This window comes from Tamandua tetradactyla, chromosome 2 (assembly GCF_023851605.1).
Source record: "Tamandua tetradactyla isolate mTamTet1 chromosome 2, mTamTet1.pri, whole genome shotgun sequence".
NCBI classification, from domain to species: domain Eukaryota; kingdom Metazoa; phylum Chordata; class Mammalia; order Pilosa; family Myrmecophagidae; genus Tamandua; species Tamandua tetradactyla.
In genome coordinates this window covers 106679495-106700736 of record NC_135328.1, presented here as the reverse complement: position 1 = coordinate 106700736, position 21242 = coordinate 106679495, and the positions used below count along the sequence as shown (strand labels likewise).

Here is a 21242-nt window from a genome sequence, read left to right as displayed (position 1 = left end):
CCATGTCCCCCTCCCTCTCCCTTTCCCTCTAGAGCAGGCTTTTCTAGGAAGTCACCTCAGCCACTCCATGGGACAGTTTCAGCAACATACACACCAGCCTCAACGACATTACTCAATCAATACATGTTAAGATCTTGACTAAAGCTCAAGAATTTGCATTTCAGCTTCAGCATGACTCACTGGGGAATAATTAGAAAAAGAGGTTGGAATGTGTGAGACAAATGACCTTGGCTCCTCGTTCAGTTGGCATTTCACATTCCCCTCCCTCCCTTTCTTCCATCCATCCTTCTCATCCCTTGCCTTTCCTTTCCTCTCTCCCTGACAGTCTGGCATACTTGGCTCTCTAGTCACACCTGCCTTCAGAGCCCAGCTGTGCCGCTTACTGGGACGGTAACCATGGATACAGTGATTCAACTCCCAGAGTCCGCCCTGCTTTGTCTCTAAAAGGAGGGAAAAGGCTTCCTCTCCCATAGGACTTTCATGAAGACTAAATCAGACGGTGTGTGTCACATGCTTCACACAGTGGCTCAGCAAATGTCGTTCCTTCTGGTCTCGCTCCCGACTTCCTCATTTGCTCATAGCCCACCCCCTCTCTGAGACTTTTGCTCTATTTCCCCACCCTTTCCTCTATCTTATACCCATTAGTGGCCCTAGCGGGCATTGCCACTTTCTATGGTGGGTCTCATGGTTATAAAAGCTGCTGAGTCTTGCTATGGAGGAAACTAGATTCAAAACTATACATTTGCAAGTTTGTATATATGTTCAATTTTTGTAAACATATGCCTTTATGTGTTCACACACATACACACACACATATATACATTTAAATAGATACCAAATACATCCATCTTACACACACATAAATATACCTATATATGTGGCTGCCCAGTTGAGTGGCAGTAGTGAAAAATTTTGCCCTGGCTTCCCCGTAGACTAATTAAAACTGATGACTGACTGAGGAACCCTCCCGGGGGGGCCTGTTAAGCAATCGGACTTGTCTTTGCAGAGGCGCTTTAGCCACGGGTTTACCCCCAGCTGGTCCGCGTGCCTCTCAACGTGCTTGAGGCTTTCCCTGAAGCCTTTTCTGACCTGACAGTTATTCATTAACTCAGGAAAGAAAGATTTGGGAGAAGGCAACAGAGAGATGAGCAATAAACAATTCTATTTCTAAGACCAGCCAAGATGCTTACTTAACGGATGAGAGCAGTTGTGGAGAAATGTTAACAAAAGAACCTTCCCTGGGCAGTGAGCACCGGGTAAGTCTTTCATGTTATGTATCCAGGTCATGGGTTTATTTGGTTTTATCAATTCAATACTAAAATAGTATATTAATAGTCATTTTTCACTTATTTTGTCATATTTATTTAAAACATGGTATATTTTAAATTTCGTATATTTTAAATTTTTGTAAAATACGGGTATGTTTATTTATAATGACCTAAGTCTCACATTCTGACAATTTTGACATTTTCCTATTCGCACTTGGTTTAAAATTCTGTAGTGTTCTCATATTGGCACCAGAGGGAGCTCTGTACTAGCATTTAACTTCACAATTAGCTGGGCAAAGGACAGTCATCTCCAGCTACAGTTCTTTTCATAAATATCATTTTGCAGTAACAACTTCTAGATAAATTGGTTTTGTAGTGAAACACAAAAGATGAGCAACTTAATTTTAACAGATAAATTTTGGAACGTTTCCTGTTTCTTTCTTGACCTTGGTCATATTTCTTTTATCCACCTCAGAAATTCTAGATGGCAGGGGGCCTCTAAAAAAGAAAAAAAAATTGACCAAGAAAGTCTAAAGTCCTGTCTTCAGAAATGACAATAGCTAAACCATGTAAAGCAGAAGTCCTGTTGTATTTGTTTTGAAAAAGCAATACTCACCTGGTCCGAAATGTAGAAAAGGGGGCATATACTGTGAAGTCTCCCTACCAAATTCTGATTCCAGACATCCTCCCTTCTCCAGAAGCAACCAATTGTACAGGTTCCATGTACATTTTTCTAGAAATAATTTAGGCCGATAAAGCAAACACAGGTATGTGCTTGCCCCCTCCTCTGCTCCACTCTTTTAAATATAAATTACATCTGTTCAAAGGATGTCACCTTGCCTTTTCTTTTCCCTTTTTAACTTATCAATATATTTTGGAGACTGTTCTTCATCAGTACATACATAATCTCCTTGTTCTTTTTCATGGCCTCATAGTATTCCATTGTATGGGTGTGTCATACCCTGTTTTTCTAGTCTCCTATTGTGCATTTAGTGTGCTTCTAATCTTGACTATTTCAAATACTGCTGCAGTGACTGGGAAGGCAAAATGCTGTCTTCATCCCTTTCTCAGATGTTTGCAAGCATAGAGGCTTTTCTTGTAGCCTCTCCCAGACATAAATACTTAAAATATCAGAAATGTCCTCGTAGATTACAGACATCTCCATTGTTGAATTCTCTCTTTCCCATTTACTTCTCACCTCCCAGTGTCTTTTTTTTTGGTATGCTTTTTGGCGGGGGTAACATTTCACTCCTTTTCCATGTGAGTATCCCATAATTGCAGCACCGTTTGTTGAATTTTTTGGGGGTGGGGTGGGGAGTGCATCGGCTGGGAATCGAACGTGGGCCTCCCACATGGCAGGTGAGAATTCTACCACTGAGCTAAACTACCTTTGCACGCCCTTGTGTTTGCTTTTATATCATCTCTCGATGTGCTATGTTGGCCTTCCTTTGCCCTGTTTCCCTATTACCTCTTTTGGTTTGAACTTTCCACCTTCGTCGTTCCTGCAGCAGGCTCTTCATCAAAGATGGGCTTGCAGTGGGCACACGTTCTTTTTTTATCGAAAAGAAAAGTGTTTTATTCTTTTAATGCAAAGAAGATAAAGAAGATGATAACCTCACCCGTAACCCCCCCACCCAGAAATGTCTGCTGTGTACCCTTTGTGCATAGATTTCCCATCTTTATAATGGACGTGCGAGCATAATTACATGTATTTAAGTATGTGTAATAATTTACATATCCTGCATTTATAACACTGACCCTGCATTTTGCACTTAACATTATAAAATCTTACAGGCACTTCTAAACTGACATTAAAATTCATCACAAACGTCATTTTTAAAAGACTTGTCTGTTTAGTTGTATGAAGCAGAATTCACTCAACTTGTGTTCTTTTGCTATATTTTTAGATTGTTCCCCTCCTTTTTTTTTTTGTTATTATAAATAAAACTGCTATCAACATCTTTTGTGAATACACATTATTCTTGGCTGAATCAGACATTGCCTAGCGATTACATGCTCTAATTGACTCTTACTTATTGCCTTCTTTCTAGGGCTGTTTTTCACAAATCTGTATCACTCTCTAGGACCCCCAAATTGCATTCTTTCATGAGCTAGGCAAGACTGGAAAGTGGGCTAGTGTTACACATCTTAAAACTGGATCAGGCTGAAGGGCCAGGGAATAGATGAACTTTCATTGTGTGCGTATTATGTGCTGGGAACTCTATGTGTGTTTTCTCATTGAATTCTCACAAGGATCTTGGGAAAGGTATTCCATAATCTCAATTTACAGTTTAGGAAACTGAAAATCAGTGAGGATAGGTAACTTGCTTAGTTTCACATAGGTAGTAAAAAACAACCAGGAATTGAATCAAGGTATACCAAATTTTGAAGCCCCTATCCATTAGGGAGATTTCCCAGTAATTATCTTAGATTTTAAAATGGTTTGATAGAGGCCAAAGCAGTGGTGTGCTGGTCAACCAGTTCTATGAAAACACAAAACAAAATGAACAACCCAATGCGCAGTGCTTGCCAATTTCTTAGGTGTAAATACTCCCACCATATCTGGTTTCAAGCCGCCAATGGTGTAACAAGCCGTTTACTAAATTCTTGAGGATTTAATAATCAGCACAAGCTGACACAAGTGGATCCATCACACCAGTGGGCCAATGGTTTCAAAAGATTGGTTTCCTGACTCAATGACATGCTCTCTCTGCCCTCTGAGTTCTAGCTGGTGGGTTAAATAAAAATGATGCCCTCATTTCTCAGTGAAGTAAGGCAATTGCGTGCATCTGCAAAGTCCTTATAGAAGTCAGACTCTTGTGTCATCTTTAAGGTTCTCTAAAGTTCAGTTTACCATCCAATGCATCTTCCTGCTAGTAGGAATTGTTTCACATGTGAATGACTTTGGGGTTTGTGATTGATGCTGGATTCCACTGCAACCCTCAGTATAGGAATTGTAAAGTCAAAAGGCAGGCTAATGATAAATTGTTAGGATGTGGTCAAACATAAAAAGTTTATTCACCTCATCTGTACTTTGAAGATTAGACTATCATCAGAATATTTAATTAGAACCTGCTACATACAGGGTTCTCATCAATAATGGAAAAAGAAAGGTAGGGAAATGAGCAGGAATTGTTCTTGGGGCTTGAGCAGCCATCTTTGGAGATTACTCAGCCTTGGCTGGAAGATGTCAGGCATGATCTGATACGTGAAGAAAACTCTGTCCTTGCACTGGGCTAGGACATAGTCCCAGTCATTGGTTGATCAACAAAGGCTGACGGCCCCCTCACCACTGCCACTCTCATCCTGATTAGCTGCCTTAGTGAAAGAGGAGCTTGGTGAATGCTTGTATGGATTTTTATTTCAAGAGTTAACATACACTCATGTGGCAGGTTATAGTCTTTTGATGCAAACATGATCTTCTTGTTTCCACTGGGGAGCACTGTGGATGAGGGAATAGACTGATTTGTCCTATCTTAGCTATCCTTTCTAAATATGTATTAAAAAAAAAAAGCGAACGAAACAACCTTGCTGATACCAGCACCTTGACAGCTACGTCCTCTCCTAAACCCTAATTTGTCTGGGTTTCCTCTAAGTTCACCTTAGAATGACTGCAATCTGCTCCCCATCATCTCAAAGGTGTGGCTAGCTAGTGCTTGTTCTCTGGAACCCTCTGCTCTCCTGTTACACTCCCAACTTTGTTTTTTAAGGAAAAGGAGTCAGGCAGAAGATGTAGGCATTGGCTTAAATACTCCCAGGACTTTATGGAATGCATTTTCCCCTTACTATCCATTTCAGTGCCTTAACTATACTGGGGAAGCTCAGCTCTGGCCTCACCTCGCTCAGTGAATAAATATTTTTTTCCTTCCGTGTTGATAGTTTGCATGTCTTATTTCGTAGATCATAGAAATGGAAAAGTGAAGCCATATCACTGGCCTTATGGCTTTTGTCCAGCATTCCCATCTGCTGCCCGAAGCCCTTAGTGGTGCTAAACCCCCAAGTGGACTAATTCCTTCATCTCTTCAAAAATATTGCGCTTTGATGGTGGAAAATGTTGAGGGGTGGGTGTGGTGCTTCGACAAAGGGAAACCATCAAAGCCTGATTTTTGCTTGCAGAATGCGTAGTCCAGTTGAAGGGACGCGTAATCATTTGGGGAACCGAGTCTGCTCTGACTCTTGGCTTCCTGGACCTTTTCATCATCTGGTACGCCAGATAAAATACAGATGTTCTGAGCTAGAAACACAGCACCAGACCATTTTCCTCTTGGCTCGCACTGCCTCTTAAATGCCTGAATGCCAGACAAACTCATTTTCAGCATTTTAGCTCAGCTGTAATTCACGGAAGATATCCCAATCTGGACTGAATAATTTTCTTCCCAGCTATGTCTCGAAAACAGGCCCTGTGTTCTCCTTGGCCTTTGGCCACTGGTTTGTGGCAGCCTCCGAGCTGCTGCTCCTTTAAGTCGCATGTGTGACGCTGTCGTAGTAGGACAGCGCCATCGACATCCTTCCTCTCAAACCCAGCAAGAGGCTTTTCTGCCGCCCCAGATCTATCACTCTCTCAGGCCCTTAGAAAACTCATCTCGTGTGGATCTCCTTGCAGCAGCTGCTGCTTCTGCACTGAAATGACCCTTTTAACAAGTCCTTGCCTAGAAATCGAATGGAGAACATCTCGTTTTGTGAGAGTCTCTGCTTAGAATATGAATCAAATTTTTTTTTTCTCCAGCAGGAAGAGGATTTTGCTTTTCAACCACTTTGGACACGGAGAGGTCACTACCAGTTTGTAAATCCCTTGCAAAGGAGACTATAATTGAGGCCCCAAAGCCAAGAGGCCAATTCTGAAGCATCAGGTAAAAATGAGACATGTGCCGGTATTTACTGTTAGATTTCAAGACCCCACATTTTTTTCTCCCTCCACTCCAGCCCCTCCTCCAGCTTCCTCCATCGGGAATCACGGAGCGCAGTTTTAAAAGGCAAGTCTGGTGGTGTCAAGTTCTAATTTAGTCCGAGAGATCGGTTGTTTTAGGATAAATTCTGATACTTTAAAGTAGTTCCTCCCTGTCTGACTGGAAAAGCTTACTCTACCTGCCTAGTGTTCCTTTGCCTTAATAGATATGTCCATGCATGTCATAGAAGCCATTTTAAACATCTTGAGAAAATAGTAGCTTGGATCATCTCCCTGCTGACTGTTCCCAGGTTCCAGGCTCTACTCCACCCTTGTAGAAACTCGAGTCGCTTCCTGGGCTCCCCCTGCTGGCCAAACACCAACCACACCCTCTTACCCTCTTCCTCAGCAAACCCCAGTAATCCCTGGCACCGCCCTAACTTGATTCTCACTCTGAGCTCTAGTTTCCCTGCCCAGACTTCAGCTCTTTGCTATCTGGAAAGCAAGGGTTAAAGAGGGAGGGAGGCAGAGCTGCGGCTAGAGCCCTGCGAGCTCTCTCTGGGGAGGTACATACCGTTCCAGAATTTGCCTTCCACCTGGGTCTGGGCAGGACCCACACACTTCCCATGCAACAGCTGCAATCCTTCTCTGCAGCTGCTGCACTCGTCATAGCCAAGGCCAGTGCAAGTTCTGCAGGCTCGATGGCAGGGTTCGCATTCTCCCATTTCTAGGTCTCCATGGAAGCCAGGGCCGCATTTACTCACACAACTGCTGCCTAAGTAGAACACAGAAAGGAAGCATGAAGGCAGAACCCTGGCTCGCTTAGCTTGGTGTTCTATGCAAGGCCAAAGCCCAAAGAGGCAGAAGGGAGTCTTAGAAAGACTCTTGTTTGTGTTTGTTTTTAAAGAAACCAAGATGGCAGTGGCTTATGTCAACCAAGGAATGTGTTTGAATAAAGCTGACACCTTAGCTTAGTTCTCTTTCAACTGGGAATTCAAATCGGCTATCAGCTCAAAGGGTTAAGGGCACTGAATAAAGAACTTTGCATTCCCTAGGCCTTGAAAAGCTACACGTAAAATGAATCACTATATAGAGAGCCATTGAAGACCACCATGGGCTTGCTGCCCCACTCTGTCCCCCACCAACATTCAAGAACCCTGGACTAATAGTTCTTCAGATGGAAGAATCACAGTATATTTCCTTCCTAACCATCCATGTCAGTCAAAGTCAATGGATTGACAGAGACATAAGACAAGGGATCTTGTTAAAGCCTTAAACTGCACAGGAATATATGACATGGATTATGTCTCAAGGAAAGGGTCGTGGGTCTGAAAGTCCCAGGTGATTTCAATTCCAAAGCATTTCTCTACATGCCCAGCTCCTATTCCACCCCCAACCCCCTTATTTCCATCAGCTTGGAGAGATTTGAGATTAATTAGTGAAATACGAACTAAGCTTTAGGAATAAAAGCAGAAGGAAGTCCTGGCTAGTGTTTATTTTCAGAACAAATTAAAATTCCTCCTTGGACAAGAGTCACCAACTCTCGAAGACTCTGAAATCAATCAAAAGAGTTCTCCTTTTGCGCTGGCTGGGTGCTGGGTTGGAGCCCAGAGCCCCGAGAGCCTCGCCTCATGCAATGCTGCTTTCTGGCTTACCCAAGAGAAAGAAGCCCTCTTCACACCAGTAACACTCATTTTGGTCACAGTTGCCACAATTGGTATTGCACTTTTTGCATTCAAATCCTTCAGCGTAAGTCTTCTCAGGACAGGTTCTATAACAACGGTATTCAAACCTAGAAGAAGATGCAATTTCTTTCATCAGAAACATTGGCATATTTCTTTAAGCACCAATAGATTAATTTCCTTATGTGTCTATGCTTCTTTCTTAACAGGGGTAGATATTTGGCGATCAAAGGAAGAAACTTTCTCTTAGTCTTGTTTAATTTCTAAATGAAGGAACTGAAGCTCAAGGTTAAGTGCTCAAAGTCATGAGTTAGTTAAACCTAGGACTGGAATTTGAACCCAGGTCTTTTTGAATGAAGAGCTGTTGTGCTTTTGCTACACTGTATGTAGCAAAAATGTATGTTGCAAAAAAGTATGTTGTAGGGGCTGAAAGACCTCAGTGCTGAGTTCAATAAGCAGCCAAAGTGTCTGCAACCAGATTGTTAATAATAACAGCAATATGCCTCATCTTTTATATTTTTACACTTATTATCTCTTATTCTCATTATACAGTAAAATATACAGTTGTAATTCAGATGCCACTGAATTGCAGTCTCACTTGAAGGAGGAAGGGAATGAAGTTGCCCTTGGCCTTTCGATGAATTTTATAGCATCAAGATGTCATGAAAACCTTTGAATTATTTCCTTAAGAACCACTATTACACAGCTAATTTTTATTAGCTGTATTGTAAATTACTAAATACTCTAAACGTTTAATAAATATATGTTTCTTGAGAAAGAAGCAAACAGTTCTCCCTTTAGTGATGCTGTGGTTTGTTCTCTCAGAGTATTTGTTTCTCAAGCAGTTTTATGAAACATGCTCATTAGCATGGTATTGGTGAGCCTAAGAAGCTGATAGGGCCAGCGCCAAAGTTAACAGAAGATTGCTGTCACTGGAGACAGAGGAGGTGGGTACAGGTTAAGGGCTATTTCTAGCTGTCAAAATGAAGAAGGAGGCCAGGGTAGAGTTAGGTTGGAGGGGAAGAAGAACTTGTAAGAGGAACAAAGAGAATAATTCCTTGCCCACTTGCACATGATCACCGTTTCTGTATTTGAGTCTAAGTCCTTCCTCAGTTCTTTGAGGAACATTTTTGTGTCCCCAACCATGTGAACTCCCCAAGGAATGTCTGCTTTTCTGCCACTCACCTCTTCCTTGGGATCTGGTGGCAGGCCATATGCTGGGCAAATATTAACTCTTAGCATGCTCACAAATTACTGTCTGCTCATGAAAGGTCATCTGGTCTACCTTATAATACTCCACCCCAGGGGCCTCTTCTCCACCCCTCCTCCCCTGTTTAAATGCAATAACAATTTAAAACAGCAGGTCAGGGGTACAGTGATATAGACACATTGCCAATGGAGAGAATAACAAACAGGTAATTCTGGAAAAGTTGGACTAAAGTGATAGGTCCAGTAATATGTTTCATCTTGTGGGACTTCCTTTTTCCTCCCGTCCACCCTGCCCGCTTTAGTGTTTTCCCATCTGCCACCACATTTCCAGGAGGATGTGACCCAGAACTAAACCCTCCCCTAGCTTGTGGTACCACTTTAGGGAAACCCATCATCTCTCTGAGCGTTAGTTTTCTCTTCTGGAGAATAACACCCATCCTGTGTCCCTGAACATCTTGACGGGAAGAATGAAGAGAGGAAATGGACAGAAGAGTTTGTATATCACAAAACTCTCAGGTAGTTAAGATGACAGGGAGGGAAGATGGCACCTGTGCATTACACAGTCCCTTCCTTCCTTTCATCTCCCTTTCTTATCTTAACTTTTCTTCCAGAATAGGCACCAAAGTACACTGGAAGGGAAACTGGAGTAGGAAAGTGAGGTGATGTTGAAACATGCCATCTTTGATTTCTTAGCCATCTATTAAAGACTTTGGGAAGTGATGGTCATTGGTGTTTCATTTAACCTAATGGTTTGTGTCCCTCATTAGCCAAGACATGACTAAGAGCTGAGCATAGCACCTGGATTCAGTCTGGAGCATCCAACTTCAGTTCAGGACAAGGTCTCCATGTAGACATTGGGAAACAGCTTGCTTGGGGTCGGGTGTATTATTAAGGTCTGTCCATAAACAGCAAGGTCTGAATCTTGGTAACCCATGGCAAGATTCCTAGACACCAGTGTCAGGCTGGATGAATTCCAGCATCGAGAAAGAGAGGTTTCCTTTCGAGGTAAGATAACAGCTGAGCTCTTACTGTTAAAGCCAAGCATTAATAGCCTGACAGGTCAGAGATGCTTCAGGCTGCAGGGCCTTTTTGCTTTAATCACTGGGTTTAGGATTAGGTCAGTGATGCTTAAACTGCAGAAAAGTCAGTGCTATGAAAAAAAAGAAGGCCAAACTTACATGTAATACCCTGTGGTGCATGAGGTACAGGTTCCTGGATCATCTGGAAAAAAAATTATAATAATGAAAAATGAAAATCACCAGGAGTTAGCTGTTGAAAGAGCTATGGTTTGAGACAACTAATCTCCCACCATGGTTTTATGAAACGTGCTGCCCGGAACTGACATTTGAACAGATGGCACCATTTTAAATTAGTAACAAGATGTACACTATGGATTATTTTATCAAAGGTAGTAAAATCAGAGTGCTCATCAATGCTTGGGTTCTGACTTTCAAGGTCGAACAGGCCCAAGATACTAGGCCTTTAAATTGCAAATCAACAAGCCATTCTCATGAAGAACTCTTTGGCTTCACTGAGGTGGAGCCATCTAATATGTGCACACAAACATATGGAAGGGGCTGCAACCTTCGGACCACAAATGGTGGGCTGTCCACAATTTGCCCCAAAAGCCTGCCAATCTTAGGGAGTGCAATTTGGGAAGATGCCTTTGAAATCTGAGCAATTATCTTTCCCACCATGAATATCGACTCCATGTTCGGCACTTTACAATCCTCTTAAGAAAACCATGCCATTCTCATTAAGTGCAATGATTCAATGTGCCCCTGTTGGCTCAGAGAGGGCTCTTTCCTGCAGCTTTCAGGAGACTTAGGGAGAAGGGAAGTTGAGTATCACCAACTCGGTCAATTCCTCTCTATCCTAAACCCTCCCAAGAGTGCAACTCTTAGATTTGATTATTAAGGGAATTCTATGTCCTCTGGCCTGAAATTCTTGTGCATAACAGAGTTATATTGGGCAGGCTCTTCCTATTATCTAACCTGTACCCCAGCCCTGCTCTTTTCATTCGAATAGGAGTTAAAGAACATCTGCTCTTCTTTAAAACGTGCCTTTGGTACATGAAGATTTTTATGTCCCTTTTAACTTTCTTTAAACAAAATAAATCTGTGCCCTCTGTACTCTGTGCGTAACTTTTTTTTCTCTTCTATTCTGGGGTTGACTCTAGTTTTCTCAAAGCCTACCCTTGGTGAAGAGACAGCCTCACCAAAATCTTAAGTCACACATTCATCTGGAGTCTCCTAAGGATTTTGCAAAATGACTTTACTGTATATTACATATAACATGGCTAATGCGGTGCACCATAAATTATAGCAGAAAAATTTCTAAAGGAGTCTCTGCTAATGAAGCAGGGATTCCTAGAACCTTCTGGAAATACCCTGGTAGTACAATGGGGAGTGCAGCAGTCTGGGAGCTGACCTACCTGTTTCTACTTTGAACTTTTAACCTGGTCTTGACTGTCTTTTAACTTGCGTAAACACTAGTCTACATCCTGGGACCTGAACTCTTCAGCTGTAAAATGAGCTGGTTGGACAAGATGATTGCTGAGCTCCCCAAAAGTTGAAGATTCTGAAGGTGAGTCCAGAGGAATCAGCAAACTATAGCTCACTCAAGGCCAAATCCGGCCATGCCCATTTGTTTACTTATTGTGAACGACTACTTTCATGCTACGATACTGGAGTTGAGTAGTTGCAACAGAGGTTGAAAATATTTCCAATTTGCCCTTTTGCAGAAAAAAGTTTGGTGACCCTTGGCTATAACACCATGACTCATGATTTTATTATGTTTGCCTTTATTAGTTAACACAGGTACAAATATTATTATCTTAACAGCTGGCCGAGGAGTTCCTCTTAGGGAGAGAAGCATCTATATTTAGGATAATTCCTTGTTAAACTACTTGGAATGGATGCTTAATTGGATGGACTGAATGAAAGCCAAGACAACCAAGGAGATAGCTCTGCAGGAGGACTTGGTTTGCTCATGGAAGGGAAATTGTTTTTAAGTCTGGGTCAATGTGGTATATTACAGGGCAACTAAAGTGGGACAGTGAAATGATCCATAAACCAGACTAATTAAGCAGACCCAGGAATCTGAAGCTAAGAGTGTTTGTGAGGAAGCAAAACTCTCTAAAATTCTTAGGAATCTTTGGGAAGGTTTTACTCTTTTGCAATCCATGGATTGGGCATCTGAATCCATTCTGAGGGGGTACAGATGTGCCAATGAACACCATTGTTTCCAGTGGGACAATTCATTTCCCACTCTGAATCTATTTTTGCATCTATATTCATCTCAGTTCTTCTCCTAAATATCTTGCTCCTACTCAGCTCACATTTGGGCAGCTGACTTTTCTCTGCCTGTCCCCAGTGAGCATGTTTGACTCTGACAGGTTTGCTAATTTGGCAGGGGCTGTGAAAATTCTAATCCTGTTCTCTAATGTTCTGGCCATCCCTCCCATCTCGGAACTTAATGAGCTTGCTCTCTGCTCCTTTAAGCAGGTCACTGATGAAAATGTTAAACAGAACCAAGGCTCAGAAATGTGCAAGCCATTCTAATCTTGAGTTCAGGGACTGCTCCAGCCCAGTTGCCCAGTGAGTTTGCTACCTTTACAACAGTTTGCATATATGAATAATGCATATAACAGTAACTATGTCTTATAACAGCTTATGAATGCCCATTAGTCATTCTCATTATTATCAGTTGTTCTAAAGAATAAGAATTATTTAACATTGTTTTCCACCCCAGAAGACCTGCAAGTTAGACATAAGCTAAAAGGATTTAGCTCGACCACTGAGAGGCAGCTGTTATAGGATTAAGGAAGAAGGTAACCGTCCCAAATCTAGAAGTTGATTCTAAATCAACTTGGTATTTGGATGGCAAAGAGGGGTGACTTAAGGAGAAAGATGAACTGTCCTGGCTGTGTGTGTGTGTGTGTGTGTATGTGTGTGTGCATGTGTTGTCTAAACAAGGTAGAATGTTAACTGTCTGGAGGGCGGCATCCAAAGTAGAATATTTAAATAGCTCTGGGTGTTTGATCTTGTCAAACTTGTGAACTAAGAGCTCATATTTTGAGGAAAGATGGGGCAAGTCAGTCAGAATTCAGAGAGAGCTTTGCACATTTGGAAAGAAGCCTTCACAAACAGTTACTGCCTTATAGCTCCTTCGGCCCCAGTAACGAGCATGAGTGAGTAGTTGTCTTGCCAAGATGGGGATACAGGCTTCCTTTCTTTAGAAAACTCCTATGTATTGTCTCACTTTTATGGGGTGGGGTGGGCAGTTCTGCAATGTCCACTTTGTCTTGGGAGCTCTTCATGCTTCTCTCATCACCTCTCTCGTTTGCTTGGAAAGCATCAGTGTTGGAGCTCGGCAAGAACTACCGAGGGCTGCTGCCCTCCATGGAGACATTGACTTGTGCTGACCATAGCTCCTTGGGTGGTCAACTTACATTCTCTGTCATTTTATTTTGTTCTCAGGAATCCCTATAACTTTCATGATTGAATATGGATGAATCAGGGCCACATTAGGACTTATTTATCTTACCTATAGAATGTACTTCCCAGGGGCTGTTTTAAACTTGAGATGGAACTGAACAATTAAAAATGTTCAGAGAAGAATAATTCTGTTGTTATGGTTTACATAATCTTTGTGTCACATAATTAAGGATGCACACAGAAGCTAAAATGCCTTTAATTTGATCATTTTTATTGTTCTTATTGTATGTTTGCTTTCCACTAGACAGGAGAAGAGAACCCCTTTGTCACCTAGTATCTCCATATGCCAAAATGAGCCATGGATTAGATATTATGTTTAGGTATAATTGACTCTGCAGAGTTGTGGGGAAAATTCGGTTTCAGAATGTTTCTATCTTTGGTTATTTCCTTCAAGGCTCATTTTCAGGTTTCTAGGACTTTTCATCCATACTCCAGGTTATCCAGGACTCCGTCTACCACTCTCCGTGGAAACTTACCTATCCTACATCTTATTGCTACTTCTTGGTATGATAGACTTCTAGGCATTTTAAAGATGTGTTCTTAGAAGGTTCTGAGGTTTTCATCTGCCTCAGTTTCCTTTTAGGTGTTCTAGACTCCCTCGGCTCCTTCTACCCAAGCTCTCTTATAACTTCAGGCCACATCTGTAAGTGTTCCATAAAACATCCCCCATCTTATTGCAATTCAATAATCTATGGATGCTTGCTTTTCCCAGAACGGTCTTTACCATTTGGCTCAGTCCCTCCCCTGGGGTCCAATCACCTGGACTGAATCACTCGATCAGCAGGAGCCGATCTCCTTTGTTTCACCAAACTCTAGACACTATTTATTCACCTTCCCAAGATTCATGTGGGCTGATGCCACCCACACCTAGGCAAAGTATTAAACCAAAGCTGATGCTCCATCTATAGTCCATAGGTTTTTAGCCCCAACCACACTCCAAACTCCATCTGTAACAGAAATCTAAAGCAGTAGGCCCATAGTTTCTTGATCTATCACTCCATTGGTTTTACAAACATTAACATGCATCTGCAGTTCATGTATGCATGTGTGTTTCAATTATTTGCCTCAACTGGTGCATTAATATTTTGCATATAAAAATATGTGAAAGCAGAATATTTAATAGGCTACCATAAAAATTAATGTGAGCACAAATTCAATTTTTTTCTGCAGCCCAATGAATTATCTTGCTCATTTTTCTTTGGATTCCACTGGCTTAGGCCTCATCCACACTCACGCCAAATATAAGCTAGTGAATTCATATATTAATCTTCCCAAAACATGTCTTACATTTAGTTTTTTGAAGTTGTACTTGGAAGGAAAGGTTCTTTGATGGGTTCACTCATCTACATGTATGTAAGGATTCCAAGCACTTGGCTTCCAGCCCTTCCGTTACCTATAGGCAGATTATTTGGTTCTAATTAACTTGTTTACCTCACATTTTTGGGTTGGGAGATAAATGGAAAGATGAATGAAAGTGCTTTGATGATATTATTACGTAAGATGAATGGAAGTGTTTTGATATCACTTCATATCCCTTCTGCCTCTCATCCATCACCCTCTATAGCTTTAATATATATATTTGTTAAATTTGTTCCCCAGAAAATGTTTCTAAATGAAAACTACCAATGATGTTGTGCCCATAAAAAAATAACCTAAATATTCATCTATTGAGACTAGGTTAAATGAGTCACAGTATATTTACATAAGATAGGCTAATTAGGCATCTTGTTTCTGTTATAATATTTGACTAGGAAGCATTCTCATGTTAGGCTATGTGCAAAAGGATGATAAATTACATCTATGTATATGTATGTAATATGATAGGTATGGCTTTATCAAAAAATCAGAAGGAAAAAAGCTAAAACATTAACAGTAAATCTGTCTTGTTTTATTTATGTGTGCATATATATTTTTCTATATTTTCTTAATAAGTATACTGTAGAAATAATGATAAAAAATGTTATCAAGAGAAGAAAGAAAATACTCAGATTCTGTATTCCAGGGGTCATTTGGGCCAAGCTTTCAGAAACAGTCCCACCCAAGGTCTGCCCTGAGGGAGTGGCCATTTGGTTATTCATTTTCTGTCCCCTTTCGGCTCACTCTGTTCTCTCATCTCTTCACTCTCTCTTTCGGGTCTTCCTAATTTTACATCGCTGGGACAAAACTCACATTTTTCTGTGGGGTCTGGTTAAAACAGTGGCAGATGTTTCTTCAAACTCCTTGGAAAACATTCACTTTTTTTTTCCATTATTTTTCCATGTGAATATCCCATTATCGCAGCACCAGTTGCTGAATGTTTTTTGTTTTTTCTTTTGGAGTGCATGGGCCGGGAATCAAACCCAGGTCTCCCGCATGGTAGGCGAGAATTCTACCACGGAGCTACCACTGAACTAGCTGTGTACCCCCAACATTCACTTCTGATATGAATGATTTTTTTTATAGGATTCTGTAAAGCAGATGATGAGGAAATTGGGTTCTTCTTGGCTCTGCTTCAGACTTGTTAAAAGATGCGGGCCTGTCACTTGGGGCCACGCATTTTTAAACAGTCCCCTTTACGGGCACCTGCTGTCTTGTGAGAGCATCAGCAGAATGTCCATCCCCTCCTGAGATGAATAACTGCTCCCTTTGAGGGAAGAGACAGCATTTAAGCAGCCAATACTTGAATTGTTTGAGGTAATTAAGCACATTGTCAATAATGCATATTCTTCCAAAGTAAATATGTACTTAGTTTTTGAATGATGCTGTACAAATTTGTAGGACATTCTTCAATCCACCCAAAGATGATGAACTGGATAAGAAATTTATATGCCCAAAGAGTGCAACTAATTATAAGCCCCAGATAGCGCTAGAAAGTACATAATACAAATAGGCCTTGGATTTAGAATTGCTTCAAATAATTAACACTCGAATACAGAATGGACCCTCAGACAGCATTGCCAAAGGAGAAGATTTTTCTGGAAGTTCCAGTGGTGCTGGGATACAAAATATTTGGTTAGAAATACTGTTGATGATTTGTAATCATTTTGCCCTCACTAGCGTCCAAGGACAATGAATAAATATTTGATTGGCAATATGCAAATGGCACAGCTGACAATGCAGCAGAACCCCTGGAGGGACACAGTAGTAGAAGGGATCTGATAAATAAATCATTGTCTACAAATGTTGGCCCAAAGGGGGCTCAGATCTCTATTGGACTCCAGTCTTTACCAAGTCCTCTGATTCCAACAGTGGAATATCAAAACAGGCAAGCTGTTTGTGGATTTCCATACTTCTCTAGCTTGACTAATAGGGGGAAGTGATGAAGAAATATAGGTGGCTCAGCTCCTATATGGATGACTCACTGGAGCTGTACATTAATTCATTTATTCATTCATTCTGGAGCTCATATTTTAGGGGAAAGACAGACAATTTAAAGAAAAATTAGATAACTATTAGAATGCAATAAAATGCAGACTGTTCTTCAATAAATGCATTAAACAGTCACTGGAATGTAAGCTCCACGAAAAGAGGGTTTTTAAAATTCAAATTTAATGTTTTAAATTTGGATTTGGTTTTTCCTGAACCTAAGCACCTGGTTCATGGCAGATGCTTCCTAAATATGCATTGAATATGGAAAATAAATACATAGTATATAAATTCAGATAGTGATTAGTGCTACGGCATAAAAGATGATTGAAGTATTAGAGAGTAATAAGGCTGGGATAGGGGAGAAAGGCTCTAATTTAAATAGGATAGCTAAGAGGAGTGTATTTCAAGAATTGATGTTGGAATAGAGACCCAAACAGTAACAAGAAGCTAGCCATGTGAAGTTCTGAGAGCAAAGTGTTCCAGACGGAGGCCAAAAAAAACTTGACTTGATCAAGAAGTTCAGTGGGTTGGAGTGGATGGAGGTCAAAGGAGAATGTTATGAGATGAGGTCAGAGTCATGAGCAAGACCAGATCAAACAGGGACTTACAGGCCAGTATGACAGGTTTGTATTCTTATCTAAGAGTAAAGGGGAACCACAAGAGGCTTTAAAAAAAGACTTAATGTTGTCTGATTAACATTAGTGGGTGTTGTAGGTGCTGGGTGGAAAATTACTCATTTAACTATAGAAGTGTTTACATCTATTAAATCTTGCAGACCTAGGATTCCACATGACATACTTGAGAAGCCCTGTTTTAAGGTATATGCCAGAGGAGAAGTTGATTAGGATAAACTAAGAATGTGGCGGCAGTAATGAAAAAGCAAATTTAAGAGACACTAGAGAGGTAAAATCGAGAAGATTCAATGACAAGGTGTAGGATGACACACTGATCAGGCCTGAGCCCCTAGTTGGGTGGGAAAAGAAGAGCACTCAGCAGTGAAATGGACTTAGGAATAATAAACAAATACTTAGCTGGCCAGGTTCTATAGCTCATATCTTGCTTTACAATATATTGCTTTGTATATTGTAAGGAGTAAATTCAGATGAGAAAGTAATCCCTGCCCTCCAGAGTTTGCAATGTGGAGATGGGACAATAACGAACAGAACTAATTAGAGAAGAAACAACAGTGTGGCAAATGATAGAATGGATAAACAAAGCTCCAGACTAGCATGCCAGAGAAATATTTAGTCACGGCCTGAAAAAAAAACAAATGATGGTTTTTTTCCCTTGTCTCTTCTCTCTTAACTGGGCTTTTATTTCTTCTTTTCAGAAAAATTCAGATCATTCTTATCATAGCTAAGGTTGCCAGATAAAATAAAGGATGCCAAGTTAAATTGAAATTTCAGACAAACAATGAATAATTTTTAGTAAAAATATGTCCCTTGTAATATTCTATTTTATTTGCTAACTTGGCAGTCCTGATTATAAATAAATACTAGTTTTTGTTTTTTAAATCTATGGAAGATCAGTGTGGCAGTTCAAGATATCTTATATGGTTCTTCTAATTAAAACAGTTTCAGATAAAACACAAAAATCAGCTTTTAATGCATTGCTGATCTGACACAAAGGTAAAGTAAAACCTGAACTCTGAGTGGCAAATAAACTACAAAACTTGCTTTCACATTGGGGCTACCTGCCAAAACCTACACCCCTTGATCTTTTTCTTTGAAAGTTGCAAAAAAGGTGATGTGTGTGTGTGCGCTGTTCAGGAGATAAAACTGGGTCCACCTATGGTGCAGAGTCTAAGAGAATACCCCAACATTAAAGGGAACCACCAAGGACTCGGGTTTCAGTGTCAAGATGAATGAAAAATAAACTGGCCAGGGGGAGGGGACAACAAAAATACATGCTGGTCTTAGTCTTGGCCCTGGGTAGATTAAAACAAACAAAACAACAACAGAGGCCTCCTGTGAGAATCTGTAACATCAACTACACAAAAGAATCAGACACTGTGAGAAATAGTCAGTAGAAACAGTGAACCACAAAATGAGATCACAGAAATTATAGATCTTGAAATTATCTGACACAGAATATATTAATAACACATTTAATATGTTTAAAGATATAAGAGAGCTTGAAAATACAAAAATAACCAAAGAGTTTGGTAAAGAACCAAATATAACATAAAAGACATAAACATCAGAATTTAAAATTTAGTGGCTAATAAGGCAGGCCACAGTGGCTCACTGGCAGAGTGCTCACCTGCCATGCTAAAGTCCTGGGTTTGATTCCCAGTGCCTGCCCATGTAAAAAAAAAAATTAATGGATAATAGATAGTAGATTAGACATAAATGAAAGAGAACTAATAAACTTCCAAATAGATACAAAGGAAAGATAAAAAAATATCCAGTTTCAGAGAAACATAAAAGATAGAAAACAGGAAAGAGGGGGTTAAAAGACATGGAGGTTAGAATAAGAAGGTCTAACACACGTCAAATTTCCAGAAAGAGATAATTGAAAGAACGGGAAAGAGACAATATTCAAAGAGATTAGAATGGCTGAGAATGTCCCAGAATTATTGAAAGACCAATTATTAATTCCAGGGAAGACAAAGAATTGCAAATAGCATTTATACATATTTCTGGAAGAGGACCCAGGTAGCAAAAATGCAAAATAAACTTTTAAAAAATCTCTACAGAAAAGAAGGAGATGTAATATGTGAGAGGAAAGAAAGTACCTTGAGTCAAGGACTTAAAAATTTAGTGGATGAAAGAGCATCAGTCATTTCAAAGAGACAGTAAAACTGTGGCAGAAATTTCCTTAACATTTTGATGGAGGAACTGAAGTTACAGAATATAAAGCCAGAAGGGAATTCGGTTCAAGCCCTATTCAAATGTCATAAGAGAATGGAACATTTTTTCTGTCTTGGGTCCTCTGGTTTCAGACAGAATCAGTTATTTTCCTGAGCTTCTGATAAACTTTTTGTTCACATTGATATTGCAGGTAGAAATATATCAATGAGGCTTTAGTGTGTTGGTAATGATCTGTGCCAATGAGGGAGCATATCTTATACATCTCAGCAACCCCAGTGTTATGTTTAGCATTATTTCATTCCTTCCACAACTATATTTTGAGTCCCACTATATACTAGAGCTACAATGGTGACTAATTCCTAGTACAGTATGGAGCTTGGAGTGTAGGGGAGAATGCAGCATGCAAAAAGATACTGCAGTAAATGCTGTGCGATCAATGTGGTAAGCAATTTGCTAAGAAGAGGATAAGGTGATAGCTAACTCAGGTGTGCGTGTATGAAGGGTGCAGTGCAAAAAGCATTCCTTGAAGAAGTGAAGGCTCAGAGGAGATCTGAAAGATGAATTTGTTAAAGAGAGAGGGGAAGAGTATGAGAAATGAGAGGAAGGGATTCCTACGAGGAAAGCCCTGAAGGTAGAAGGAATTCAATCCATGGAGATAATTCTTCTAGTGAAAGCATTCATGAGATTCCCCTTGAAGAATATAGTGTTTTTGTCCTCACTGTAAATATATATAGGTTTTAAAATAGAAGGATGGAGAAAGTACCAAAATGGATCATGAAGAGTCTGGGGTAAATAGAAGAAATAGTAGATGTTGCCGCTTGAGGAGGTAAGAAGAGACAGGAGAGATAGGCTGAGGAGACGGGTGATTAGGTCATAAAGAAGCTTTTATGTCAAGGTTGGGAGGATGCTCTTTATGCAGAGAGCCAAGGGAAATCCTGTTAGAATTGTCAGTTGCTGTCATGGAATGGATTTTGTGTATAGAATGGATTTTGAGTGCGGAAGGGTAGGCGAAGACTGGAATGAGGAAGAGCAGCTAGAAGACCATTGCAGTATCCAGGTGAGCGGTAATGGGGATGGGCAGAGGTGGATAGAGTGAAAAAAACTTAGGGACTCAGAAAGACTTGGTGACTCACTGAATGTAACAGATGTTTAGGGAACACCATTTGTCTCTGTGTTCCTGCCTTGATCTTGAAAATATTGGGAAGATACCTTCTTACTCTTCTTTCTAATTCACCTATTTCTTTTATAGTTTTCTGTCTTTGTTTTTGCATGGGCAGGCACCAGCAATCGAACCCGGGTCTTTGGCATGGCAGGTGAGAATTCTGCCACTGAGCCACTGTCGCACCGCCCCTATTTCTTTGAAATGGAAAGAGGAATACCTTATCTTATATGATTGGAAAGTTTGAGAGAAAGAATTTAGCATTTCTCACTGTGTGAGATGGGGAATTTAATTCAGAGTAGAAGAGGTGCTGGGAAGCCCACTTTTCGTAGCTTTAATTACATTCTCCATTTTAGCCTTATAAATAATACAGCTGACA

The 21242-nt window shown here is 40.5% G+C and overlaps 1 protein-coding gene and 2 long non-coding RNA genes across 7 annotated transcripts in view; 2 read left to right on the top strand and 1 right to left on the bottom strand.

Moving 5' to 3' along the window:
- The window catches only part of PCSK5 (proprotein convertase subtilisin/kexin type 5), a 441103-nt gene that overhangs the window by 58733 nt on the left and 361128 nt on the right, over positions 1-21242 (bottom strand). For both annotated transcript variants that reach the window (XM_077148451.1, XM_077148452.1), the window contains exons 25-28: positions 10223-10265; positions 7809-7945; positions 6728-6928; positions 2737-2817 (exon numbers count right to left, since the gene is read on the bottom strand). In XM_077148451.1, the coding sequence (XP_077004566.1) occupies positions 2737-2817; positions 6728-6928; positions 7809-7945; positions 10223-10265 (462 nt within the window). The remainder of the gene's footprint in view (positions 1-2736; positions 2818-6727; positions 6929-7808; positions 7946-10222; positions 10266-21242) is intronic.
- LOC143673658 (uncharacterized) lies at positions 416-6105 on the top strand. The gene is made up of 3 exons (XR_013170503.1): positions 416-499; positions 1173-1256; positions 5995-6105. It is a non-coding gene; the product is annotated as an uncharacterized LOC143673658 (long non-coding RNA).
- The window catches only part of LOC143673656 (uncharacterized), a 138269-nt gene continuing 137657 nt past the window's right edge, over positions 20631-21242 (top strand). For all 4 annotated transcript variants that reach the window (XR_013170501.1, XR_013170500.1, XR_013170502.1 and 1 more), the window contains exon 1: positions 20631-20761. This is a non-coding gene — a long non-coding RNA (uncharacterized LOC143673656). The remainder of the gene's footprint in view (positions 20762-21242) is intronic.